At 43.9% G+C, this 27,726-nt stretch overlaps 1 protein-coding gene across 3 annotated transcripts in view; it reads left to right on the forward strand.

Moving 5' to 3' along the window:
- The window catches only part of NKAIN4 (sodium/potassium transporting ATPase interacting 4), a 46,670-nt gene extending 19,660 nt beyond the window's left edge, over positions 1–27,010 (forward strand). The window contains exons 2-7 of one of the 3 annotated variants that reach the window (XM_071815653.1): positions 3,157–3,294; positions 3,777–3,857; positions 11,788–11,985; positions 18,417–18,477; positions 21,511–21,595; positions 24,216–24,239. In XM_071815653.1, coding sequence (XP_071671754.1) covers positions 3,157–3,294; positions 3,777–3,857; positions 11,788–11,985; positions 18,417–18,477; positions 21,511–21,595; positions 24,216–24,219 — 567 coding nt within the window. In that variant the 3' untranslated portion in view covers positions 24,220–24,239. Of the gene's footprint in view, positions 1–3,156; positions 3,295–3,776; positions 3,858–11,787; positions 11,986–18,416; positions 18,478–21,510; positions 21,596–24,215; positions 24,240–24,777 lie in introns of those variants that run through there. The other 2 variants (XM_065849730.2, XM_065849731.2) reach the window with 2 other exon arrangements.
- Positions 27,011–27,726: the final 716 nt, after the last annotated feature.

Consider the following 27,726-nt stretch of genomic DNA (forward strand, 5'->3'; position numbering starts at 1 on the left):
AAACCTATGCCACAATCTGTGAAATTTCTCTTTACAGCCAATATCGCTAGAATGTAATAGGCTTTGTGAATCATCGTAAAAAATGCTACAGCAAGGATATTACCCTGCAAAAACCCTGCAGAACCAAAGATGCCATTTCCCCTGCTCAACCAGAGGGATCCAGGAGAGGTTCGGGACGAGGGTGCAGATATTTTGGTATCTGTAGGGCAAACCCTGACCCTGCCATTTCTGAGCCTGAAGGAACCAGATCTGGAGGGCACCATGAGATTATTTACATCCCAGCCCCAAATCAAGACCAGCTTCTCACAATCATCAGTCCTGCTCACCTGCAAATCTCAGCAGAAATTAATGGAGAAGTTTTGCACACAGATCTGGAGTGTAATGAGGTTGTTTATCTATTTGTTTTTAGCAATTATTTTCTTAATTATGTGAAGTTTCTGGGGGAAGAGGAACAAGCCCCAGGTAACTTCAGGCTCTATTTCTGATGGCTGGATTGCAGCACAGACTCACTACCTGCTTGTCAATAATACAGTGTTAGAGTTTCATCAGCAAACACGCTTGTCATAACACACCTCTTGCAGAAAATTGCTTTTATTTTTATAAATGGGGAAACAGCTTGCGTGAACTGGCACATCACACAAAAGCAGAGTGGTCCAGCTCCTGCTCCCTCCGCAGAACCAGCCGATCTCTGCGCCAGTCACACCTGCAGCTCCCAGGGAGACAAAACCATTAAAAAAAAAGCGGAGAAAGTGGCAAAGGAATGTAAATCAGAAGAGAAATAACCTGGAGACCAGGGTGACTGCAGTAAGGAAGAGGAAAGTATGACATGAAGGTAATTTCTGGGATCTTGGGGGGAAAATCCAGTGTGGCCAGAGACCGGAGACTTCTCCAGGAGCTCCCAGTCTGAACCAGTGCAGATAGGCAGGTCCATCTCCAGGACAGCTGAGTACCTCTCACTTCACAAACCAATGTCTTCCCTGGTCCAAACAAGCCAGGAAGCATCATGAAGCTATGGAAGGACAAGCCGTTCCCTTTTTATCCAGCCCTAATGGCAAATGTTGGTTTGTGAGAAGAAAACACTTGTCCAAACATGGATGCCTGAATGGGAAAGCTACCGGCAGAAGGCACGGGAGGGAAGGAGCTGTCTTTATCTCCCATTTCAGGGCCTGGAGGCAGGAGGTGAAGCTGAGCAGGGCGTTATCTCTGCAGAACACCCCCCAATTGTGTCCCCTCGCTAATTGATGCTCTCTGCGGCACGTACTCCTGTGTTAATGTAATGCACAAAGCCAATTAAATGCCTGATTGGATGAAGCGGTCACAGTCAAGTGACCCACTGCCAGCCAGTCAGGAGTCCAAAGTTCCAGATATCGTTAAGGTATGTGCGTTAATCTCCTCCTAAAAGATTAAGCATTTAACCTATTGCTGCCATTTCGAATGAGATACAGAAAACCTGCTGTGCTGGGGGGGAGCGGGCTGGACGCCAGAAAGAGCAGATTTGCCCTGTCCCAGCCCCACGTGTGGCCACACAGCTCATCTCACAGCATCTTCCAGGTGGTTCAAATGGATCAGAACCAGGCAGCGTGTGTTGCTTCAAAAAGAAGACTCATTATTTCGCAGAAGAGAGAGGTTTGTTGACAACCATTCCCTCCCACTCCCTGTGCCCCTTTGTCAGTGAAGAGAGATGTCAGAGAGGGAAAGCTGCTTATTGCCACGTGGACTGATGTCCCTCAGCCAGGGCTGCTCTAGATTCCTTTGAAATACTGATTTTTGTTGAACTTCCAAGGTGGAGTTGAGAATTGCAATGCCTTCCTAGCTCAAGAGAGGTGTGAAGGTGATTTCCCCGCTGATTCAGGAAGAAGAAGAAATAATGGTCATTTAGTAGATGTGGCTTCCCTGATCGTGTGGCTTGACTGGGACCTGCAACCACTCACATCCTTGAATGCTTCAAGCCATTCCAGATGCTCCAGTGCTTGGTCCCCAGCTGCCATTCAAAAGCCAAGCCAGGAAAAGATGTCACATAGTTGATGGCACACAGTGGGCTAGGATCATCCATCGTTCATGTCTAATTAGTAGTTAAATTAATATTGACTACCGATGGTAAATTGTAATGATTTAGGTGTAAATAAATATGAAATGCAATAATGCAGCCCCAGATTATTACTATGATACTTAAACACTCTTCAAAATCTTACCCAGACATGGAAATCTCCTGCTGTGCCTTGGCACCAGCAAAGTCAATGGGGGGAGGTTGGATGCTTTGCTTTAGTAAAGATAAGCAAAGAGATCTCTCTGTGTAAGGCTGAGCACTGGGAAAAAACCTGCAGGAACCATTCTGCCCCGTCCACTCACTGTTTCACTTATAATGTTTAAAGGTGGGGAGGATGTAAAGGCTCCATGCAATTCCATGTTTCCTGTGCTCTTTCAGCTCGGTGCATAACACAGCCCTTCCGATCCGGGTGAGCTGCTGATACACAGATGATGGCTACAGGTCAAAACCACATCTTTATGCAAATATGATTTAAAAATCAGGCCCAGCACTTCAGCAGTGATGGAGTTTTATTTCTATAACATAGTACTAGCCTTGAACTGTGTTGTTAGTGTGGGAGAGGAACACAGCCTATCCTCTCAGAAATTTGATGTGTTTGCAGAATTTCTGTGCTGGGTGGCAGCATTTTCTGTGGGGTTAAGGTGAAGGAGAGAGTTTCCTCCTCTCTATCACTTTGATGGATGTGTGCTGGAGAGCAGAAACATGAGGGGTGTCAGGAGTGATGGAGTGATGCTGAAGGCTCTGACAAATGAGCTCCTGAAAGTCCTGCTGCAGCCATTTGAGCTGTTCCCATCCTGCTGCTCAGCCCTGCCCACTGCCAGGGCCACCTCTCCATGGCAAAATGCTCAGAACGGGGGACGTCTCCCCACACAAGCACCGGAGCTCACTGGTCTGCGTTCGCTTAGCTGTCAGAAGAGATAGGATGAGTACAAAGTGGAAGGGGGGCATTTAGACACACGTTCTGTCCTACTGACCTGGTTCACAAGCAATAAATTGCTTTGAGAAAGGAGCAATATGTTCAGCTGCTGCAGTGATTTGCTCAGGGAGCACGTCAAAACCTTGAGAATGAACCCAGAAGCTATAACTCTTCTTTGCCTTCTCCCTTCCAGCTTGCTGCATTAGAGAGGCAAGTGTTTGATTTCCTGGGCTACCAGTGGGCCCCCATCCTGGCCAACTTCCTCCACATCATCATCGTTATCCTCGGCCTCTTTGGCACTATCCAGTATAGACCTCGCTACATAGTGGTGGTAAGTAATACCCATTTTGTTCAGAGCCATTCAAAGCTGCAAAAGCCTTTGCTATGGTGGGATATGGCAAATGATGAGGAACTGAGTAAAGCCCTTGAGAAATCAGGCATGAGCATTGGAAACAATTTAAGCAGGAGATGCTGAGCTTGTTCAGGGGGCTGCACTTCTACTGTACTTCCAACTTTGAAGATTTCAGATAATTATTAATAATACAAAAGTAACCCTGAGATGCTGCACAACACAGAGAGGGAGAACAAGATGCTGGACAAACGTACAGCAGAAGCTCATCTGTTCCCTCCAAACTCCTGCCCCTGTGTCTCTAATCAGCCAAAGAACCATCTGCATATGGGAAATAAGATAGAACAATTGCAGTGTTGCCTCAGGACATTTCACTGCCCCCAGCTGCATTGCATATATATAAACGAATCCCAGTGACTTCCTAATATTTATTACTTCTCTCTCCCCCCTCCATTCCCTTCTAGTATGCCATCTGGACTGCAATTTGGGTCACCTGGAACATCTTCATCATCTGCTTTTACTTAGAAGTGGGAGGGCTCTCAAAGGTGAGTAGAGGATTTATGGGTTAGTGCCCAGGCTTTGTGTTTAAGGAGGTGCAGCTGAGCTGTGGGATGTGGAAGGTCTGTGTAGTGGATTGAGTGTATGGGCTCACTTGGACCAAGGACTTTGCTGTAATTCCATGCCTGACCAGCTCCTGATATTTTTGGATGGTGTTGTTTGTTTTGGGTTGTTTTGTTTTTCCAATCCTGCTAAAGACCTAGTGGCTACACCAGACAAAATATTTCCCATTGCACTATCTGGGAGAGACTTCTCTCTCTGCTGGATGGAGAACTAAGCAGATGCATGCTGGGGAGGCTGCTGCATCTCCTCTGGATGTGGCCTCACAGGTGGTGTGTCTTCCCCATCTTAATTCTTCTTTCTTAAATACAGTAGTAGTTATTTATGGCTCTTGGCCAGGGGTGTTGTGAGTTAATATGCAAAGCTCTTTGAAGATTAGATAAGCTAAGTATTGCTGTCTGCTTAATGAGGGGTGAGTCAGAAATAACAAAAATGGGGGGCAGGTCCTGAATTAAGCCTGGGCTGTAAGCAATGAATTACAAAGTGTTGCTGTATCTTAGCAGACTCAGAGCAGTTATAGGATATAGGTTCATTTTGGAGCACTCTACATCTAAGTTGCAGTCATAATTGGAACTGCACTGTGGTTTTCTTATCAGGCCTACAGCGAGTTGTGAGTGACAGCATAAATCCTTTGCAGATAAGTAAATGTAACTTCCTAATTCCTCAATTAATCTCCATTTCCTTTCTCAATTATCCATAGAAACTCTGAGAGAGTTCTTGGCCAAAACAGTGATTACTCATGGTCTGAAAGCTCAGCCTGAGATGATCTTTGTGTTGGCTGTGACCAAGTGAAAAAAAGGATTTTATGTAACTATTTGAAAGCTTCCTTCTGTGGAGGAAATATTGGCTTGATAAACTGCCCTGGGAGCTTCTCTGACAGCCAATGTTTGCTTCAAGCCAGCTGATTACTTGTGTTTACTAATCCCAACCTGCTGTACAACACATTGGGTTGCTGTTCTGCAATTCAAACAGAGCACAAACTCCTTTCTCCACTACAGAGGAGCTTCAGCTCATAACCTTGCTCAGTGCTGTGGCTCATTTCAGCAAAGCCAGCAGAGAACCTTTATTTAGCCTACGGGGTGACTCTTCTAACTGAGAAATTTTGTACTGCAGCCCAGTTCTATAAAAGTTGTCATCGATTCAGTGGATTTCCCTCTAGAGCTGCAATGAGAAATTCCTGTTGTTAGTTTGGTGGCAACTGGCAAAAAAAAGTGAGAGTATTTGTGCTCATTTGGTGGTAAAATTCTTTACAGCCTTGCCTGTGTTCTTAATGAGTTATTTTCATTTAAAACGGCTGTCTTGTAAGAAAAGCTCATGAGGCTGCTTTCTTTTCTCCTTCCCCCATTTGACTGAAGTTATTTGGGGTTTTATAATGGCAAACAAAATGTCACATGGTAACGGAAGATAGACTTAAAACAGGAATGAAGGTTTCTGTAGGAATGCGTGGAGATTTGCAGGATGGACTCGAGGGTGATGTTGCTCTCTTGCTGCATCTCTAGAAACCTGATCCAAAGCCAGCTGAGCTCTGTGGGGTCTTATTGACCTCTGTAGTCTCAGGATCAGACCCTGGAAGGACAAACCTGGGCTTGGATGAGCAAGTGCTGTTCACGCTCTTGGATGGGGCAAGGGCAGGGCAGCACCTATGGGGTTCATGGCAGAGGAGCAGGTGTCTCTGCGGGACCTTGGGAGAAGCTCGCCTTTAGTTCCTAATAAAAAATAAAAGTCAAAGCTTGTAATTAGCCTGGCAATAAGCAGGGAATTTGTAAATATTAGAAGAGCAGCTTTGGTGGAGTGAGGCTGATGGAGCTGGTCAGGTAAACACTAACTCATTGACTCCTGGACTAAGCATGAAGATGCTGGGGAGTGTTTTGGATGGGGCTGTGCTCCTGTGCAAGTCCCTCAAGGGGCTGGTAGCTCTGAGGAAGGTCTTGGGTGCTGTTTTTCCCTTTGATTCCTGGCAAGCAGCATTCCTGCTCGCCCCTCTGTATTCCCGACAAGGGCAGCCTGCCAGGGAGATCTCTGTCAGCAGCTGGCTAATTCATCATGACAAAATGCAGAGAGGGCAGCGAGCTAGAAAGAATGGAGTTTGTTAACTTGATGACTGGTAATGACAGCCCAGTGCAACCAAAACAGGTGATAACTCAGGTCAGGTGAGAAAGAGGATAAAGGATCCAAGTGCTTTTGCTATAACAGGTTTAGAAAAAGCCTGGAGAAATGAAAAAAATGTGGAAGCAGTTGTGTGCACTTCTTGTAAATAATTCTTTGTGCTCTGGGGCCTGGATCTGGATGTGCAGTGGTGGGGGGAACGGGATGCGTGCAGGGCTGTGAGGGGAGCTCAAACACTTCTCCTCATGCCCCCTTTGCTTTGGGTGCCTGGCTGATCAAAAACAAAAACTAGGGGCTGCATGGCTGTGGGGTCCGAGGTGAGGTCCCATGTCAACCCACGAGCAATTTGGCAAAGGGGTTAAGAGACCCCCCAGTTGTAAACTCTGTGTCATCAGTAGACTATGGACTGGTAGGTGCATTATTGTTGAATTGCTGAATCACTCCCCAACACTTCCCGACGTGCTTATTTACCCTCCAGGTTCCTCCAGCAGTGTTTGCTCTCTCCTGGCTATTCTGGCCCCAAGAATGGCCATTCTGGCCAGACCTGCTCAGGGTAGTTATAACTATTTGCTAACCATCTGCCTCCTAATCTCTAGTTATAACTATGGTGAGTTCTTTTTATTGAAAAGGAAAACTGTCTTTCCTTGCATTGTGAATTTATTCTCTACTTCTTAGAAGGACTAAACTGGCCTGATTTTTCTATCCTGTCACTTTTTTATATTGTAACTTCTGCTTAGTAGGAAGAAGAGTGTGGAATATGGAACAAGTGGAACTTTGTTAGGTGGCCAGACACAAATGGATCAGCACAAGTGTCTAAGAAAACACATCCCTTTATGCTGCAAGGGCTTCTCTAAGCATGTAGCCCATGCCAGCTTTCCTCTAAGTGCTTTGCCAACGAGCAGGCAAGAGATGGAGCAATCTGGTTTGGAGGGTTGCTTCTCAGCACTGGCAGGGAGATGGTGATGTGTCTCTGAGCGGTTTTTGGCAGCATCACCGTGCTGACTCGCTCTGCTCGTCCTTCTGAGCACACTTGGGGGAAGTGCAGCCTCTCCAAAAGTGCCTAACTGCTGCTTATGGGGGGTCACAGCTGAATTTCCAGATTGCTGTTCCTCCTCCTGGCCTGTGCCTGTTCCATCTCCCTCTTTTCCTTTGTCTGTCTGGCCATTTGGTTAGGTGAATTGTTGTGAACTCTCTGAAGTTTCTAGGCTGTGCTTGAAATAACATGTTAAGCTTCTCCCTTTCTACTTGAGTGTGAAGCTCAGTCCCTCCCGCAGCCACCAGGTCTGAGTTAATTATTAAAATCCTGCTGTTTAGACATTTGAGCATCTGTCTGTCCAGCTGCCACTCTGATTGACTCTTCGTTATTACTTGAGAAATGTTCAGAGATGTTTGAGGGATTGGTGTTGTGCATTTCAATGTATTCTTTTGTCTTTTCCCTCTGGAATTACTCATCTTGGAAGGATGTGTTTTGGTTTGGGTTTTTTTACCATTTCTTTATATTTTCTCTTGACTACTCAGTGCTTTGATCTGAATCCAGAGCCATGGTGTGGTCTAAATCTCTTGAAATGGAAGCAGCCCTTATTAGTCAGATGGGGGGTTATTTGTATTCCAGGGATTCTGGATGGCATCTTGGGACGACTTTGTACCTGCAAAAACAATCTGAGGATGGATAAATGCATGTGTGATTATAACTGTCCCTCAACTCCATCTAAATTTTGAAACTGGAAGCCTGGGATTTGGCCTCTAAATGATGTGGCATTGTCAACAAGCCTGCTGGGAAACAATGAAAGTGGTTCTCTGTTGGCTCAGGGTATCCAGCTATTCAGCACACATGACTAAAAGATAAACGTTATGTTTCCTGTTTAGATAAGAAATATTTAGAACCAAAAAGACTTAAAATTATTCTGCTCTGGGGGCTCCCATACAGGGTTCAATTTGTTTCCAGAGCCATTAGCTTGCTGGCTTGCCTGATAATTAAGGAAATCTGGGGGGAGGTGGTTCAGAAAGCTGTTAACAACAAGAAATAAAACCATCTCTGATAGCGTCCCTTAGAAAGCCATTTCAGAACAGCTTTCAGAAAACTGTTTAAGAGGAGCACAGCTGGCTCAGTGGGTGTCAGGGGTAGGTGTGAGCTCCCCATGGGACACCGTGGGGTGAGGCTGGGAGGGGAAAATAGCCTATAAAATGCAGGTACTACAGTTTTAGTGCTGTTCTCTTCCTCTCACGCTGATGGCAAATGGATGGCAACCAGGTGCTGCAACAGTTTGGAGTGATATGTGATTTTCTGGCTGGCTTTCAACATGCTCCTGAGAAGGAGCTGGTGTCGCTCTTTGCTCGTATTTCTCTCCAGGCTGAAGGTTAAAGAGGAAGCGATAGCCCTTAAACAGCAGCCTGTCGAGAGCCGGGGGGAGCGCGGTTACACACACATCTCCCCCTGCGGCAGGACTCACTTCTGGGGATGATTAACAACCTGCATACCCCTTCTGGGAACATTTTGGTGTGTTTAGACTTCAAATGTGCTGCAGAAAGGTTTTGGGAAACAGCTGTTTCCTAAACTTTCTTGCAACTGTTTCTCTCCTCATTTTAGTGCACTGCTTCTATTTTGTTGTTTCATTTATCTTCAACCCCTCCTTGCAAATGAAGCTGACAAACTGCAAGAGACACCCTGCGAATTTTTTTGCCAGTCTCCCAGCAAGCACTGAGCAACTGGAGCTCAATCAAGTGATTTTTTTTATTCTTGAATGCTCTTTTATTGTACCCATCATCCCAGGTACCCTCCAAGGACACCCAACCAGGGACACAGGCAAAGGAATGACATCCCTTTGGATGCTGAGACCCTTTCATTCATGCTGCCCTCGTGCCCTGCAGTGCTCAGACAGATGTTTTATCAGAAAGGTGTCTCTGTGAACGTGAGGGCATCCACACTTCCCGTGTGCCATCGGGGTTCATTTTACATCTGTGAGATGGATGGCTTGTCTGTAAGTTGTTGTGGTGCTTTTAGAGTCCAAATGCGCAAATGTGCTCAGTTTTTCCAATCTGTTCTTAACTGAAATATATATATATATATATACACATACATATATATATTTAATGGACCTGAAGTGTGATTGTAGGCAAAGAGCAGTGCATGCTGGTTTGGACCTACTGTTCTTCCACCTGCCTCCCTCCAGCCCAGCACCTGCTCTGCTTTTTCAAGCTTAGTTCACAAGCAAGCTCAGCTTCTGCAGCAAAGTTAAGCCAGAGCCAATTCTATAAGGACTGACAAAAGGGAGATTCGGGCAGGAAGGCAGCCAATTTCTTACTTTGCCAAATCCACATCGATGCCTCTGGAAGGAGCAGAGAAGGTACCAAAGGGGCTTTTTGCATCAGTGAGGCAGAAGGTTTGGGAAAGTGCCATCTGTGAGCTGGGAGAGGGAAGCCCTGGGGACGGAGGTTAAGAGTAGATCCTGTGGAACAGCTTTGTGTCTGTGCTGACTGAGGGAAGCCCCAGGCATATAAGCAGGAATCGAGTCCTTTTTGTGAGAAAGATGATTCTTCCCTTCCCTGACCAGTGGTGTGTGGCTTGTGAGAGGGCAAGAGCACAGAGATCTCTTGCTGGAGAAGATCATGTGTCTCAGAACATGCAAACTTGGGAGAGAAAGAACAAGTTTTGCAGGAAAGATGTGATGTAGTGGGTATGTGGGATGGCTGTGGGCCACTGAAGAGCAGTGCCCAGCAGAGGGAGCAACCCAGACACTTCTGCCAAAATTGTGAGAAGCTGCAAAACTGTCTCGAGAATTGCAGATAGCACAGCACCTTGTACTGTCTGCACTATTGTGTAGATGCCAATCTAATAATTATTCCCTATAGCCTTTAAAATGCAGATAGCTCCCTTTAAACTCCCAACTGTTAAGAGAGTTGTTCCCTGTTGTCTTTGCTGTTCAGGCAGCTTTTGCACCGGTGCCACACTTCATCTCTGTGCCCTTCTCCATCTACTGTAACACACATCCCATCTGTTGTGGTGATTGTGTTGGCAGTTTGGCAGCTGTCTTCTCATTTAATTGTCCACATTTCTTAACATGTGCTTCCTGCAGCATATTTTAATAACGGCTCTGCAACCTGTTTTTGAGTATCTGTGGTGGAGAGGAGGGAACCACACAATGTGCATAGGGGGGCAGTTGGTTTCTGGTCACAGGTTTTTCTGGCTGGCGTTCAAATTTTCTGCTCTTGTAACTCAAGTTTGCTTCTGGAAACAAACACGAAGACACAAAATTGTATCTGCGGGGCTGCCTGGCCAAGGTCCCTGTATTGGCTGTGGAGACAAGTCTTCTCTCCAGAGGGTAATTCGGAGCAGGAGCCTGGATTTAGCTGCTTTGAATCTGTTTTTCCATCTTGACTCTACAGGGAGCTGAGGCAAAGGAGCTGCCATGTGATGTTTCCCGTGTTGGGAAGCCTGAATATCCCAAGCTCTGCTGCTGTTCTGGGAGCCACTTCTTTCCTATAGGGACTATGTAAGACCCTGGCATGAGCAGTGTGAAGTAATATATGGATTGGTGCTAAAACTTTTAGTAATGGTTAACTGGGGTGTCTGTATCCAGTACCTATTTCTACCCTGTAGAGACACACAGATTCTCTGCCTGATCCATTTTATAATGTGTCCTTTAGAATAAAACTTCCAACCCCTTGCCCCATTTTGTGGTCAGAAGGGGGAGTTGATTCTGCATCAAAGTGACCGCGGGGCTGCTGGGGCACCCGGCACTTAACGCCGTCTGTGGAGTGATGCAGCTGATCTGCTGAGCTAGTTCTGAGCCACCTTTTACCATCTACAGGGAGGGGTTTGCCATGTCCTGTAAGCTCAAAATCCAGAAGCTCTCATGGGTGCTCCAGCGAGTACCACTCTTTTTCCCAAATGTGAGGAAAGTGTTGTCATTTTTATTATAAATGAGCTCCCAGTTGCACACCAAAGTCCTGCACTATGTGTGTAACCCCCACCATGGCATGTTTTAAATTATTGAACTAGCAAAGATGAGAAGAGCAAAACAAAAAGCCTCTCTTGGGGTAGAGATGATAAGGAGTTACTGGGGAGGTGTTTAAAAGAAGCTGCGATCACCGAGAGGTCAGCTCAGCTCTGCTGGGTAACCTCATCTCAGACTGACAGTCAGTAAGGTCACCAGAAGATATAGAAGCACCACATGTGAAGAGTGTGGAAGGAAATCGGACAAGAATGGTAAAGGAACTTGTTAGATGTGTTAAATGCTAGGAACAGAGGAAGATCTGTTGGGTTTTGAAACTCACCTTGGGGTTATGAAGTTCATATTTCTCAGTTCTGTGTGCTGGGAAGCACGGAGACCCATAACACGACTCTGTGACAAGGTGCTTAGTGCTGCCTCACTTAGCTTTTTCTTCTAGATTTGTAAGGTTAATCTCCAAACCCCAAAACAGGGCTCTTTTCTGGGCACAGGAACCACTAACAAAGTGTTCTGGGGTCTGCAGCCTAGAAATTGTCTTTCTGCTTTAGGAGCTGCTCAGACCTGCTTCTGAAATGTGCTACATGATGGTGAAGTTGCCTTGCTGGAGTGTGGCAGGACTGCCTCAAAAATGGTTCCACCTGTAAAACACTTTTTAATAAGGAATAAAAAGCAAATGTATTTCAGTCTGTGCTAGGATTTCCTGTGGTCTCAGAAACTTTAGATTTTCCATTGATTTAATATGACCTCCATCTGACAGCATATCCAGCACTCTTATGGAGTTCTCCAAAACTTTTCTCTTTAGGACAGTGAACTCTTGACATTCAACATTTCCCGGCACCAGTCATGGTGGAGTGAAAATGGTCCTGGCTGCGTAAGGAAGGAGGCGTCAATGTCTGGCATCAAAGGGCTGGACAGCCATTCCTACGTCTCCGTGATCGGCTGTGCCCTGGAGTACCGGTACATCGAGGTCATGCACAGCTCCTTCCAGATCCTGATCGCGGTGAGTACAAATCGTTGAGGAGATGCTGTTGTTCTCCTTCCTGGCACAGAGGCTGGCCCATATTTTCCACCCCATTTGGTATCGTCTGTTTGCAAAAAGTCTCTGTAAATTTTGTTTGTTCTCCTGTTGTCTCTTATGAACAATATTGCTTGAAAGAACTGGAAATGGATCCCAGCAACCTAACACCTGAAGTGATGCATCACATGCAAGCGTACAATAACATATTGTTCTGTGTCCCTGGCAGGGGGTGGAAATTAATGTTTTGACAAGGACAGAGACCCTTCTGAGCAAGGATTTATCTTACTCCACATGCCTTAGTGATGGGGGGGGGCACATATCTGCACATTTGTTGTGAAGAAATAAAGGGGAGAAGATCATTATCTCCAGAAAATGAAAGAAACTTTAAGGAAGCAGAAAGCAGCATGTGTTCTTTCTGGTGACACCTAAGATACAGGCACTAAATGTTTCCATCAACTCTTTCCTCAACAGAGTCTTCCACAGGCTTTTTAAAGTACTCCGCAGTAATTCAATGTCCTTAGTGTTCACTATTAATTGTTTCTCACTTGTTTGCAAAATTAACTGAAACAAAATGGCCATTGTCCCCCTTGCTTCGTGGGTACTCTTGAATTTTGTAGCAGCATTAGAGTTAGCAGCCTGCATCTTCCTAATCTGCTTTGCTTTGTTATTTGTGGTTAAAGGCTTTAAGTACAAACGGACGTGGACTGGTGAAACGTTCACATTTCAGCTTTCAGTTTTGGCTTAAAAAAGGGTAACATGCCCTGATTAAATGTTGAAGGGTAATGAATAGAGAAATTCCAAGCTGCTACACTGCCAAGTACTTCTCTGCACACTTTTTGGTACAACTTTCTACTGCATTTCCTATTAAATGGGATGATCCGTGTGACCCAGTGAACTGCAGGGAGACACAGACCCCGGCTTCTTTCTTGCCATGTCACAAAAGAAGCAGCGGACAGAGAAGCTCCTGTTTCCTGAGCTGGATTGACTCCCTGGCATGTGTGCTGGCTGTTAATATTTGGTTAGTTCCCCTTCAGGGAAAATGATCTGCATTAAACTGTCCCGAGAGTCGCTTTGATGCGCATGTATGAGAAAAGCAAACCCAAGTGTCCAGAAGAATAAAACCTCTTGTCTTTTAGAAAGGGCTGTTGGCTGGGACAGGGTTGATGCTGCTGGTTCTGTTCCTGAGTTTGGTGACACAACTGACAGACTTTGAAGTCAGAACATCCCAGACTTTTAAAGTGCAGGAGTCTCGTACTGTTATCAGAGCATCCTCCCGAAACGCCTGGGCTGGCACCAGCCCCTGTGCCCCAGCTTAAAGTTTCAGCTAAAACGTGGTCCTGACTTTGTTTTATAGCAACTTACTAATGTAGGCACATAGTCCTGAGCTAAGAGGTCATGCTGATATTTAGGAGTCTGTGTCTCCAGCAGTGTTTTCTCCTTTGCTTCTTCCCAAAGGCACGTGCCAATATTCTCTGTGCATCTGCAAAACACCACAAAGGGCCAGATGGGGATACTGAGGAGGGAACTATAAGATAAAATAGGAATTAGGTAAATATTTTCTTTCTCCCTGAGATTTAAGTTGCAGTGGATTTTCATATCCTAAACCCTGGAAATGAGGCTAAAATATGTGTATGCAAGAAAGCCATATGGGCTGAGCAGTGCAGAGTGAACTAAGTTTCTGCTTGTCCTGTAATAGAGTATTGAAGCCCCAGGCCTGTAACTGCTGCCATCTCTGAAATGCTCATGTAATTTTGTCATGTAGAGGGAGAAATAGAGCTTCTCCTCTCTGCGTTGCTGAGGTAAGGCAGAAATCGAGCCTTTTCACATTCTCACTCAGACCTCGCCTGCAAACAGTCAGCCCATCCTCTCCCTTTTTAGTCTCTGAGGGTCAAACTCTTTGATCCCTGCCAGGATCTTTTTCTGTTCCCTTTATCTCATTCTAAGGCAGATTTTATTACAGGCTGCTGTCCTTCCCAGAGCGCCCGTGCCGCAGACAGGCAGGGACACCAGATCAATAGGACAGAAAACATGACTGGGAACTTGAAGGCTCAGGGAATGCAGCGAGGGACGTGACCCAGTTCCCTCCTTGTCTGCTGCGCATTTGGAACCAGAACAGTCAGTTCCTTGTTAAGAAGGGCAAGGGACAGGCAAAACTCTGTTTTCTATAGGGTGGGGTTTTTTTTTTCATTTTTTAATGGTTTTTGGAAGTTGTGAGTGAGGAGGTTTGTGGGGGTTTTTGTATGGTGGTTTTTGCTTTGGTTTGGGTTGGGTTTTTGGGGGGGTTGGTTGGTTTTGGGTTGTTTTTTTTTGTGTGGTGTTTTTTTCATTTTTGTCTGTGTGGTGGTGGTTTTGGTTTGGGGTTTTTTGTTTGTTCGGGGGTTGGTTTGTTTGTTTTAATTCCAGATACAATAGTGTGAAATGCATGTTCTTTAAGCACTGCCCAGCTGTGGACATTTTTGCTTGTTTTCTGGAAATACCAGTTCCTTGAGACTACTGAGGAGCTGTAGAGCACCATATTGCGTACCTGGGGTAAGGCTGAGTTCATCTCGCCGAATTCCATCTCGCCTGCCAAAGGGGAGGGAAAGCAAACCTGAACCCATATGGTGAGCACAGTGTCTGCTGTCAGGACTCCTGCTGACTATATTATCCTGCTCCTGGGCATACATTTGAAGATACATAAGGTCTCAGTCTGCTTTCGCTCTGAGCTTTTCTGTACTTCTTAAAGGCAAAAGCAACTCCTTTAAGCTGGAATGGGATCAGATTTGCTCACAACACTCACCATGCGTGATACAGGTGGCTGTAGGTTTTCTCAGTGCTTTAGCACAGAAGATATTGGAGGGAAAAGCTTATTACAACAACATCTTAAAGTCTATGCTGGTACAGAAATGCCAGTATAAAACTAATCCTACCAACCCAATTAGGAAATGCAACAGCAACTAGTTTGTCAAAAAAAGAAAAAGCAGCTTTTTTTTTCTAATTTTATGTTTAATCCTAGCAAGGATTCATCTTGCATCTCCCCAACCCGCAGCCAGCAGGGAAAGGAGTGATTTCTGGTTTGGAAATACCTGGCATAGCTCTGGGCTGTCCATGTGGCAGTTCTGGGAGCGGGGAGGGTTTGGCTTTTCCTGAGGCTCTGCTGAACGGGATGGAAATGGGAAATGTCTTCCCAACCGAGAGAGCTCGTTGCCTGCCTGTCTGCTGTTCACTCAGACTGACAGGTTGGAAGGTTCCCAGGCAGGCGGCGATACAAGCCCTGACAGCAGATGTTATGTGAGAAGCAACGCACGAGAGAAACTTTGCTGTTGGCAGAAGTAAGATTTTCAGTGGCCGTAATTGCATCCAAAGAGTAAAGAAGGTCAAGGAATCAAAGGATTTTGGTTGCCTCTTTTTGGCCATCTGGCCACACTAGCTCTTCCACAAGCTGGCTTTTTGCTTGCTCGTAGCAGAGATCTCTTCATTTCCCCCCTCTAGCATACGCACTTCATTAGTTTTGATTAGAAGTGAGACCTGGAATCCATTTGTGCTGAAAGTGGAGACTCTGCACATATTCTCTGTAGTGGAAAAACCAATGGTGAGTTTTTCTATTGAGAGAAGAGCTGAAGAGCCCAGAATCTTCACTAGGACAGATGTAGGCTGAAGCAAAGATTTTACATGAGCAACAGTAACACCTAAAATTTGCCCTCCCATCCTTCATGTGTTTTGCACACTCACAGCCAGTGGCTCCTTTTCTGTAGATCTTGCTGTAATTCAGCCCTCTTGGCTCCAGCACTTCAGTTCCATGCTGCTGTTTTGTGAACGCTTTTCAACTCACTATTAAAAAATTAACCTCAGATGACTGAGGGGTAGAGGGATGTACAGACTTTTCCTTGTTCCCTTTGGGCACATGTGTCTCTTCCCATCTCTCCTGCTCTGTTCATTTGCCTACAGAATGCTCAGGACACCCCAGCTCCATCCTCTTCTGTTGGGCAGCATGTGTGTTCCCAGGCTGTCTGACAGGCTGACTGAACACACCTGCCTACAACATGTGTTCCTAACAAAAACCTTAATCGGATACTTGTGCAGCCTGGAGGAAGCTGGTACTGAACATGTAGAACAAGTAAAGCAACAGCAGTGGAGGCTAAAGCCCAAGAACATTCTTTGGGGCATTAGAGCAATAGCTTAGTGTCGTTTTACATCACTGACGTTTCCCCTCCTCTTCCACCTTCCCTACATAACTTGCAAAGATCTAAGAATTGTCATTATTTCTCTGGGATAGTAGAGCTTAAACCAGTCTTTTGTATTGAAATCAGCAACCAAGATGGAACTTTGAACAAGAGTAAAATTACTTCCAAATTCTTGGTCTTTGTGAAGCTTTCTGCCACTTTGCATGGCTCTATTAACCCAAAGTCCCTGCTCTGAGGTGTGATGGAAAATCTGGGGAAAAGAGAGAACCTTCCTGGAGTTCTCTTGGAATCAGGGCACACATTCAAGATGCATCTTTCCTGCTTGGTTATTTGTGTGTATGTAAGTTGCATTATTTGACCTTATATCCTGTAAAATGGAAAAGTCTGGATCTCCAAACTAGAAAAAAGTGTGACCGCAAATGCACTTGTGTTGGAGACCAGCATGTGCAGGGGGTGGTTCAACATCCTGTTGGATGCTGGGACTGCTTTAATCTGAAGCATTTTGTTTTTCCAAGAGTACCTCTAAGTGGTGACATCAGTAGCTACCCCAACTCAGCTGATGAGCACTAATTGCTGATTACGCAGCCAAGGCTACTTATGATGTAAGGACACATCTGGGACCACCAAACCTGGCCCAAACTGCAGAAAGCAAAACAGTTCCCTGGCTTTTCTGTCAGCACAGTACAAGCACTGGAAGAGAAGAAAAATCTCCGATTGTTCAGATTTTTTAAAAATATGTTTTCTTTGCCTTTAAAAAGCAATATTTCTACTTGAAGGCAATTCTAAAAGCAAGCAGGTAAAACTAGATGGACCATTACATGTGGCTTTGTGGTTACCATCATGCCCAGAAGGAGGTATATATATCTCTCTCTCTCTCTATATATATATATATATATATATTTTCTGCACAAAGTCCTCTGTAGCTCATAGAAACTTATTATGAAGCAGCCCTGGTTTCAAAAATGTGCAGTGGGAATGAGTGGGAGCAACTTCTTCTCCACTGAGGTACCAGGATGAGCTTCTATAAGGCTCACCCAAGACAGAGCTGGCTTGTCTTTCAAATGATTATAGAAAATTGTAAAAGAAATACAAGGTTTAGCTATGCTTTCCTTCCAACACGGTGTGTTTTGTCAAGGAGAGCAGGAGAAATCACAAATGCGTTATAACTCCCCAGTAGAAATCTCATTATCTTGCCTTTTGTTTTCTGGTGTGATGTATTTTTCTGTCAAATTAAAAATGAATGAACTCCACTTTTCAAGCCCTACTATGCATCATTCTGTCTTCCCTTGGAGTGAGTCACTGTATGTTACATTTTAACTCTTGTTCAAAAGAATTGAGTTCACAGTGGAAAACAATTACGTCTCACAATAACTTTACTAATACAGTTACTGTCAACCAAGATCTCGCTAAGTGGGGTGTTATGTAAAGATGTAAAATGAAGGATGGGGAGGATATTTGATTAACTTGAAGAAGGTAAAGCAAAATAAAGCCCTGTTGGAGTGAGGATGCTTAACTCCCATAGTACCAGAAGTTTGTTTTCCTATTTGAGCTGAGTGACAACTTGCCATGGAAACTGCATGAGGCTGTTCTGATGCTTTAGAGCTTCTGCAAACCACCAGCTAAGGACAGACCCACCAGACTACTTTAAATTGCGGTTTTAATGTTCACTGGTTTTCTGCTGCAGAGATTGCCCTGAGCAATGGGTTGACTTGCAGGCTGCACCATGCCAGGATGGCTGTTCTTTGAGAGGCACCTACTGGTTTATTGCTCCTTCCCTACTTCTAACTGGTTTCCAGGAGCTGACAATTTACTGCTAACCTATGTGATTTGTGAAATAAGACCACTGCTATCGTCTTCTGCCCATTTACTTTGCAGGCCCAATGCTTGGTTAGTCCATGCAGAAGGGTTTATTCTCCAAAGACAGAAGTAACCATAGAAATTGTAGAGCTAGAGTAAGACCGGGATTTCTTTCCAATGCATTTTTGATCTCCAAGCCTAAGTTACTAAATATTTCAGTGTCTCTGAATGTTGCTGCCAGTACATCACCATTTTTATGGTTAGCTAAGTTTTTTGTGAGGATGGGTCTTGCAGGGTTTTAGTTTGGACCTCGCAGCAGATAGGACTTGGCTCCACCTGTACAGTAATACTGTGAAGCTGACGGTAAATATTGGCTGTTGAAATTGTGCCAAGTAGGTTTTGACCAGTCTTGCAAGACTGATGCTAAAATGATTTATTCTCTCTATTTTCCAGCTGGTGGGCTTTGTCTACGCCTGTTATGTTGTCAGTGTTTTTACAGAAGAAGAAGACAGCTGTAAGTATTTACCAACAGATAAGCAAAGCAAAGGCTTTATTACATTTTATTCCCTCTCAGATGTTCATCTATCAGGAATGAGTTGCCACCAGACTTCTTTCTATCTCTCTATGTGATATGGCACTACCTACCTGTCAAGGATCAGCTATTTGTACTGTGAGATTCTTTTTCCTCATATCAGCACGTGTCAGATGCTGTAATTCTGTTACTCTAAGCCCAAAAAAGCTTGGTGTTGGCTGCTCACTCAGGCTTTAGAGAAACTGGGCAGCTTCTTCTGTCTTCAAGCTTCTATAGCTTAATGCCACTGAAATATTACCATTGTAATTAGGAGCACCTACCACAAGGAACACAGCCCGGTACTCAAGCAGGTCACCTGCTGAGCATCATACACCACACAGCAGAGCATGAGATTTCTTGCCAAGAACCAACCTGACCACTTAATTTAAAAGCAGAGGAAGTCCTGTATTGTAATTACAAGATGGAGCTAACTGTCTCATGTTTGGTATACAAAAAAGGACATATTTTAAGTGTTATGACATGTAAGAGGGGAGCAAGGGCTCAGAAGAATCATGTGGGTGGTTGGGTTTCTGGGATCTATCCAGCTATCTATAACCTGGTTACTTTGCCCTTCTAAAACTCCCTTTGAGAGCAATAATTTGGCAAAATAAGAATGGACACGTAGGGTTCAAATAAATGTGAAGGCTGATTTCTTTGGCAATGTGGTGCTTTTCTGTGAATTCTCAGCATGTTTGAAGAATGTGAAAATCAGTTTACTCCAGGTAAGGATCTGATCCAACAACTTTGTATCCAAGTGGCACTTCTTCAAAACACTTACTAGGTTTGTGTAAGTAGCTTTTTGTTTTAAAGAGCAGCTGGCATGGATTTCAGCTGAAAAACAACAGCTTTGAACTGAACACTTGGAAGTATGTGACGAATGTTGGTTTCATGGGAGTGAAATGAGAAAACGTTGCTTTTCTGACTTGTCCTCATGTTCTTCTGTTGCTTGCCGTGTGGCTGAACTCACTCCGCTGACTTTATTGATCATTTGTTTGGAGCCTGGCAGTGCACTTAGCAAAAGTGTTACGTTATAAGTAGTATTTTAAAATTACCCTGTAGCTCTTATATTAGCTAAATAGCTTAAGCTCTGAGCACCTTTTGACTATTGTGAAGTAACAACTTGACAGAGCTCATTTTTATAGTGGGGATCTGTTAGGACAGGCAACTACATGGAAGGAAGCATTATCTAGAAACAGAGCTGTTAATTTCAGGATTTGTATTTTTTTTCCCCACTAACAAATTCCTTTTCCCTCCGTTTCCCAGCTTGGAGTTAAAATGCCAGCTTGAATAATTAACAATGACAAACCATCAATATTTCACACTCACAGTGGTAGATCCTTCCAGTGACCCGGACAAATCTGAGCTGCGTTTTAATTTTCTCTTCCATTTGTGGTTTCCTTTAAATGTTGCTTTGATATGCAGCATGAAGTAGTTATAAGTGCTGAGGCACATTCATCAGGAAGCTCATGCTAACGTGATTGTCATGAGAAAACCCAGCAGTAGGGATCTACTAATGCTGAATTGTGGGCAAGAATATTTTAGATGTGTTAATGCACTGTAATATCTCACAACAATGAACCGCAGTTAAGATTTTTTTAAGTAACTTGGATTTTGAGTGTTTCCATGGTTGGGTACTCAGAATACAGGACTTTAGTTCAAGGTACTAGATAGTTACTGAAAATTGCAATTCTTTAAGGTTTCCTAATTCAGATATTCCACAACTGAGCTAATATAGTTAGTATCTGCTTTTCAAAACTGCAGACTGTCTAGATTTTAAAATACTCAACCATATGCAAAAGTGGCTGAGAAAAGGTCAAGTCTCACTGAAACTCCTGGAAATTATCCCCCAAGTAACTAAGAACCTCTACAGGTTTTCTCGTTAAGTGACAGTTGTTCCAAAATCACAGTATCAGCATGAAGCTATCCCTCAAGATCGAATTGGTTAGAATATGTTGTCCTTTGATTTCGAAATATATTTTAAGAGGTTGTTTTGTTTTTATTTTCACTTCCAATATCATTAGTAAATATATTTTCTACTGTTTTTTCACCAAAAAATACTAAACCTCTTTAGCTAAAATTTAAAATAATAGTGCCACCTTCAGGAAAGAAAAAATAATCAGGCATTTATGTAGTTACTAAGACTCCCCAGTTATTTTTAAGTGGCTTCGGACTGGAGAGCTTTCACACTTCCAAACAAAATGCACTAACTTGGCACCAAAAAGTGATCTAAACTGGATCTGTTTTAAAGGTTTTTGCAAGGCGTAGTAGGTCAGTCACAAATCACATCGTATCATACCCTGACTGACCTGGCTGGGTTGGTGAGCTCAGTAATTTAGACCTGGCCTAATTTCAGGGGAACTGAGAGTGTCTTGGAAAATTCTTCTGTGGTTACTAGGGGAATCGACACTTGAAATTTTCCTTGTTTAGTTGCATTGCCCTTGTGTGAATGCTGGAGAAGGGAAGCATTGTTCCTACTTGTATACAATTAAAAGAAACGGAGTTGGCAGAGGGGACATGAAAAATATCCAAGCTGAAGCCTCTGAAGTATTTGCAGTTTTCCAAAGCTGCTGTTGTGTGTCTTGCGGGGAAGACAAGTGGGGCAAGAAAATGCCTATTTTACCGTTAATATATGGCCTTCCCGGGGATTGCTGTGCTGCCAACTTCTTCTGGCTTTGCCAGCTCCATTCTCTCGCGGTGGCAATATCCAAGGAGGCCGAGGACACGCTGGTGTTTTTCTGTCTCTTGTGAGCTCTCTGCTTCAAGTCTTGCGCCAGCTGGATCTCCTTCTTGGCACAGGGGATCCCGGAAAAGAGGTCTGTGCAGGCAGAGACTTCCAGCAGGCAATCCATACCTGAAACATCACTTTTCTGTTCTCTCACTTATTTTTGTGTTATGCCATGACATGCACCAACTTCATTTCCTTTCAACTTTCTGGCCATGTTTGTTTGTTTATTTGAGTTCTGATTTTTTTTTCAGTTGATTTCATTGGTGGATTTGATCCATTTCCTCTCTACCATGTCAATGAAAAACCCACCAACCTTTTGTTCAAGCAGACATACCTGTAAGTATCATCTCCTGTGCTAAGAGGCCATGCATGCCTCTTAGTCTGATGGCTCAAGGGTGCCACAGGTTTGGGTTTGTTCCTCCAGGCAGGTTGATTTCTCCAGCAGGCTTTTCAGGAATGGAAAGAATGAACAAGTGGACACCAGAGGGGTGAAACTACTGCCTTTTAGATCTGTGGACAGCCAGCCATTAACTGAGCTCTGAATTATACATCCATGCAGTTTTGGTCACTGACCATACCTTTGTCATCCTCCGATAATCTTCTCATGGTAGCACCACAAAATTTGACCCTGCCTTGGGTACAGGGTCTCCCTGTACCTGCTTGTAGGGAACTCAGAGGGTACAAAGCTAATGCACTGGTGAATTAAATTAAACCAAGCATTAGATGGTTTGTGTGCTGGATGGCACAGGTTTGCACTTAAGGTGTGTGGGGGTTGGTTTGTTTTTGTTGTTTGTGTGGTTTTGTTTTTTTAATAAATTCTGTTGCCTACAAGAACAGCAGCTTTTGTGTGTGGGGCATCCCAAGAGTTCAGCTGAGAGAAGGGAGCAGAAAGGGGACTCGTCCACAGCAGCTCCTCTCATACCACCCATAGACCCAGCGCTGAGTTCCAGCTGCCACCTCTGATAATCCCTCCCCGCTGCTGAAGGCACAAGATCACACTTCACACAGTCCACTTAAAAGTTGGTTCTTAATAAGATTCTCAAACATAAAGGCCAATGTCATCTGTTTAAAGCAGCAATAAGATATGCATTTTTCATGCTTTCTCAATCAAGCTTCAAGAAGGCAGTTCCATGTGTAGACATTTTTTAAAGCAGCTGCTAAAGGAAGTTGGTTTTTAGGAATAATGTTGCTGGAGAGTCCTGGCAACAAGAAGGATGTGTAGATGGGGGAAAAAAGCAGGGCTGAGGGAAGAAAAACTACCCCCAAATAGATCTGTACATGTGTCTCTAATGTAGCACAGACTTACTACCCACTTTGTCACTGCAGCGCAAGACCAGGAGAATGAGTAATTTTTGCAAAGCAGTTAAATTCCCTGTAACTTCGGGGCTTCTGTGGCATTATTAGAAGGGATGCTACAGGAGATTAAATATTGATTTCCCTCTCATTTTGTCACAGTGGGATGGAATTTTCCATAGGCTGCAGACACTGCGGAGCTTTAAGCAGCTCCCTGATTTACTGGGTTAGTGCAGCAGCGTGCTGGAGAAACATCACACTTTTACAGGCTGGGGTTGGGGCTGTATTCTTCTTAAAATGACAAATTCTGTTTGTGAAAGAAGCTAGTACTTATAAACAAGTTTTCTATATGAGGAGATTGTAACATGGAACAGAAGCTAGCAACATAAAACTTCCCTACACAGGTCTCAGTAAGATGGTAAGCTACTAATGAAGTACACAGACAATTTTGTTTTTCAGTCCTGCTCTTTGGAGCATCACTTATCATTTGAGAGCTTCTGCCAGCACAATATAATATTTATTTCTGGCTAACAGGGGGTGAAAACAGCTGCTGAGCAGTAGATAAGGTGACCCACTATAAATTTCACAGCAGCCACCAAAGAGCAATTTTTGTTGATTTATTTCAGCCTAGCTCTTGCCTTTCTTCCAGATGTATGAATGGGAGGGAGAGGAGGAACAGATACTCGATTCTCAGCTAATGATGCCATGGAGTTTCATGGAGTTTTGCAGTCTGGGGCACTGAGTGCCAGATGCCCTTGACCTGCTGCAAAAAATCAGTTCACGATAACCAAAGGCTTTTTTTTTTAATGCCCTGTTCAAGAAGATGCAAAACAACACATACATCCAACTGCTCTTAAGTTTAAATTTATAGAACGGCTAGGGGTCAGGAACATGGGCTTTCTGGTTTTAACTCCTGTTTGTTGAAGGAAATGCTAGATAAAACCAAACCTATTCTACAACTACTGACTTGGAGCTAAATGCAACCATGAACTCCCATTTTCAGATGGCATTACCCTATTGTCAGCAGTCAGCTGCTCTCCTGATAATGCAATTCCCTGGTGCCACAACTCTAACAGAATCACTTTTCTTCATCCCCTAATGGCATTACCCTATTCACCCCAGCTTTATCTGTCCTTTTCTGATGAGATCACACTCTTTCCTCTCCTCCCACTGTGCCCTTTTTCCTTGTCCTGGCTTGCATTTTTCCCTAGTCTCGCTTCTTCATCACTCCAAATTTATGAATTTTCATGGACCACAAGGCCCCACAGAACAATGACATTGACCTAGACTGATGAGCAGAGCTTAAGCCCAAGACCCACCCCTGTCTGGTGGCCAGAGGCACGAAGCAGCTGGACCGTGCAGCGTTAGACTAGACTCCATGTAAGGGTCATCGACTTACAGATTGGAAGCAGGTTCTTCAGTAGATCAACTGACAGGGACAAGAACACAAATAACATTCTTAAATTCAAAAGAATTCAAAATCCAGACTGAAACTCTGGGAAAGAAACTAACCTCCTTGAGCAGTGTTTCCACCCCAACCCCTCCAAACTTTGATGCCCAGAATAGTTTACAAAGGAAATTAGAACAGGAAAAAAAAGATCCCACTTTGTTTTGAAGAGAGAACAAACACACAAAACAAAGTGCTTTTGCTTTTCTTTTCTAGGTAGACTTTTTCCCAAACAAACACTTTGCTGAATAACAACAGGAATTTGCAAACTGTTTTGATCAACCCGAAGCTGCATGTTTAAGGTGATGTTTCAGCCGAAAACATTCGCTCATCCTTACTGCTGCCTGCAAAAGCAGATCTGCTAATACTGCTGCATCTACACCAAAAGCACATCACCGCAATTTCAAGCAGCTACTTTATTCTAGAGATGATCCCTAGCTTTTAAAATTCCTAACCAAATTTTATGCAGCTCCAGATGCTGAGGGTACATAGATTTAACCCTTTGGCTCATACCTGTCCCTTAGTCTAACTGCAGTGCATTCAGGTCTGGTACACACATAACGTTCTTTCCAGGCTTGAGGATCACTTAACCACATTGCTGCTGAGCTCTCAGTCCTGCTCCTCATCTGTAGTCAACTGTATTTAAAAACCCAGAGCAAGAAAAAAAGAAAATCATTTTTGTCCTCATTATTTCCACACCATTTCTGTTCTTTTAAGTATGCAACTTAGTGTGTGCTCCACACTGATGCTCTGTCTTCATTTTTTTTTCCCTCTCCAGGCCTGCGTAAATGAGGAGGAGCCAGAGGATGGACCAGCCTTGCACAGCACCAAAGGTGCTGCAGGAAACAATCCCCTGGGGCCTGGATCTTTGGCAGAGGAAAAGCAGGATGATGAACTCCATTCCATTTTTTGTTCCTTATCTTCTTTTCAAACGCAATGAATGTACATTGAAGAATGGCCACGCGGTTGGTTTTTAATTCTCCAAGTGCCCTGATGAACCATTTCTACCATCGCCTGGTGGTACGAGGCGAGAAATGGCCTGAAAAGCTTCAGGCAGAACAAGTTCACCGAGAGCATCTCTCCAGAGATACAGCTGAGGTTGGAGCTGCTTCCTTGCGCCAGGATCCGTACAGAAGGAAGCACCGCGGAACACCCTGGGACATTTCCTATGTTTTGTAGTTAGCTTCTTCCCCTTCTTCTCTCCCTTGTTCTGAAAAGAGCCTAAATCCCCTAACACAACTTCATCTCCTCCTTGCCTGTATAGAACTAGGTGGGAGCTATTTACATTTGAGTTATTTAGGCTTTTTTTAAAAAGTTATAGATGAGAGCTCTTCCCTTCTTCCCCCATCCTGTCCGTTCAGGGCTCCCTTCTTCATTCTTTGTACACAGTCAGCATCTAAGCAACAGGCACTTGTCCTGGATTTCAGTGGTTTGTGGCCCAACTCCTATAATACTGAACAGCTAAAAACACGCACCAAGTCTTTAATCAGCATGGAGCTTAGCCCCATTTCAACATGCCAAGCCATTCAGAGAGCAGCTGGAGCTTGCTCTGGGTTTGCCCATTTGCATTAAATTAACACTGGTGTAGCCATACACACAGCCAAAACCTGCTGCGGGACACTGGAAATGCCCAGTTCTTCATGGATCACAGATGCTTTTGTACCTGCCTTCTTCACCAGGCTTATTACCCACACAAGTCCGGCAGCACCCCGATGGAAGGGATTTTTGGGACACAATTTTGAGGGGAGGGAATGGGCAGAAGGGGGAATATAAGTGTAATTAAGTTGCATTAATGAGCTGCAGCAATTAATTAAAAAAAATATCCAAACACAATACACAAAAAACAATGCCAGTTTTGTTAGTGATGTCTCCCAGCACGTGAAGCATCAAGCGGAAAAAGGGCACTTGTCAGCATTCCATGGCCGGTACCTTCCAAGTGCTGGTGTAATTCCTTATTGTCTTGCCTAATCTGGTTGAGATTACTTGGCATTTTTGAGGAATGCTTTTCAGAAGAGTCAAGCTAGAAGCCACGCGAGGGAGGGGAAGTGCGAGGGAAGAATTAAATAAAAATATTAAGTGCTAAGTCAAAGACAGAATGATGCACTTTTTTTTTTTTGTCCCATTCTAAAGGGCACAGAGAGCAAAATCCTCTTCTATAAATCCAAAAATATAAGCACCAAGAGAACATTTTTGTTTCTGTGCAAGTTCCATTCCAAATACCCACTGCAACCTAATGTCCTGAGTTCTGTTCAGGTGCAGCTGTGAGTCAAAATGCTGCCTTCTAGAGGAGTTTTTCCTTCTTTTAGCCAGTAGAAGCCACAGCTTCTTGACTGCGCAGGTCAGACAGCTGAGAGCTGCTGGTTTGCTATTAGTTTCATCACTTGAAGAAGAAAAAGTTCAACCCTCTTTGAAACAGCTCTGCCTGGCAAAACACGCTCCCTCCTGTACCAGTCAGTGCTTTGGCACCACTGTGTTAAATTATCGGTGGAACAGAAGCTACTGCACCGTTTAGACAGCACCTTCTCCACCTCTTCTTTAATTCAGTTCATTTCTGTATTACATTCATTGTGATCTGCCCACCTATGTTCCCTGGAGGGGCAGAAAAAGGAAGGGAAGAACACACAACTCTAATCAGTGAGACTATTCCATGGAAGACTCCATTTATTTGGGGCTCTTGAAATTAATCTTCCCTTTCCTCATCAGAAAACACTGACTTTACACTTTTTGGTTTAATACAATTTCTTTTCCTCAGAAAGAAATGTTGTCCTTCAGATACCGGTATTATTTATTGGCCTTGAGAGCAACCAAAAATTCAGCACAGATGGTGGAGAAAGCACAGATTCAGTTTGGAACAGCTGAAACATTTCCTTAGTAGTTTCAGGAAGGAATTCTAGACAGCAGTATGAAATTAGAGTAACTGAATTATTTTGAGGTCTGCATGTTTTAATACTACACCTCGCAAACTGACCAAGCCTTGATACAACATATACTAATAAAACTGAACAAAACCACTTGCCAAGGACTCTTAAGAGACTAAGCATCAAACTATGCACTTAACGGCATGCCTCTTGACTTTAATACACTCTGGTAAACATTAATTAAATTAATACAAGTCTAATGACTGAGCAGCCTCCTAACTACCACCTTACGTTATGATGAAGACATTTAATTAAGTATCTTTTAAGAGAAGTAAAATAAAGGTTCAGGTAAGATTATAACATTTAGTATCAATGACTGACTTAAATCATTAAAAAAATAAGGCTGAGAAGAAAGAAAGAAAGAAAATAAGGGTAGGGATTCCCAGTTGTTTGCATCTCCATCATACTGGAAGAAGAAGGAGCAGCTGGAGGTTTTGCTCCAGTGTGTCCCTCATGGCCAGGTCAGGAGTGCCCTCTATTGGGAACGGGCATCTCCGAGATGCAGCTACTCAAAAAACAACGTGTACCTCGTTCTGAAGGGACATCTTCCCATAGAAAATTTTAAAAACCTAAACATCCCCACCTTTCCAGATACGGAAAAGCCACAATTTTCAAAGTGCTGAAGAAAAGAAGCCCTGGAAACAGCTCATATATTTACAGCCTCATAATCCTGTTGATGCTCAGGCTGGGTTCCAGCCACACTAAGCTAAAATTTAGGATGAAACAACGCTATTCCAACACACAGTTGCTTCTCTCACTCGTGCCCGGGTAGTACTGAAGGACAGAACTGATTACAACCTGATGCCACT

The sequence above is a fragment of the Patagioenas fasciata genome, chromosome 16, assembly GCF_037038585.1.
Source record: "Patagioenas fasciata isolate bPatFas1 chromosome 16, bPatFas1.hap1, whole genome shotgun sequence".
NCBI lineage: Eukaryota > Metazoa > Chordata > Aves > Columbiformes > Columbidae > Patagioenas > Patagioenas fasciata.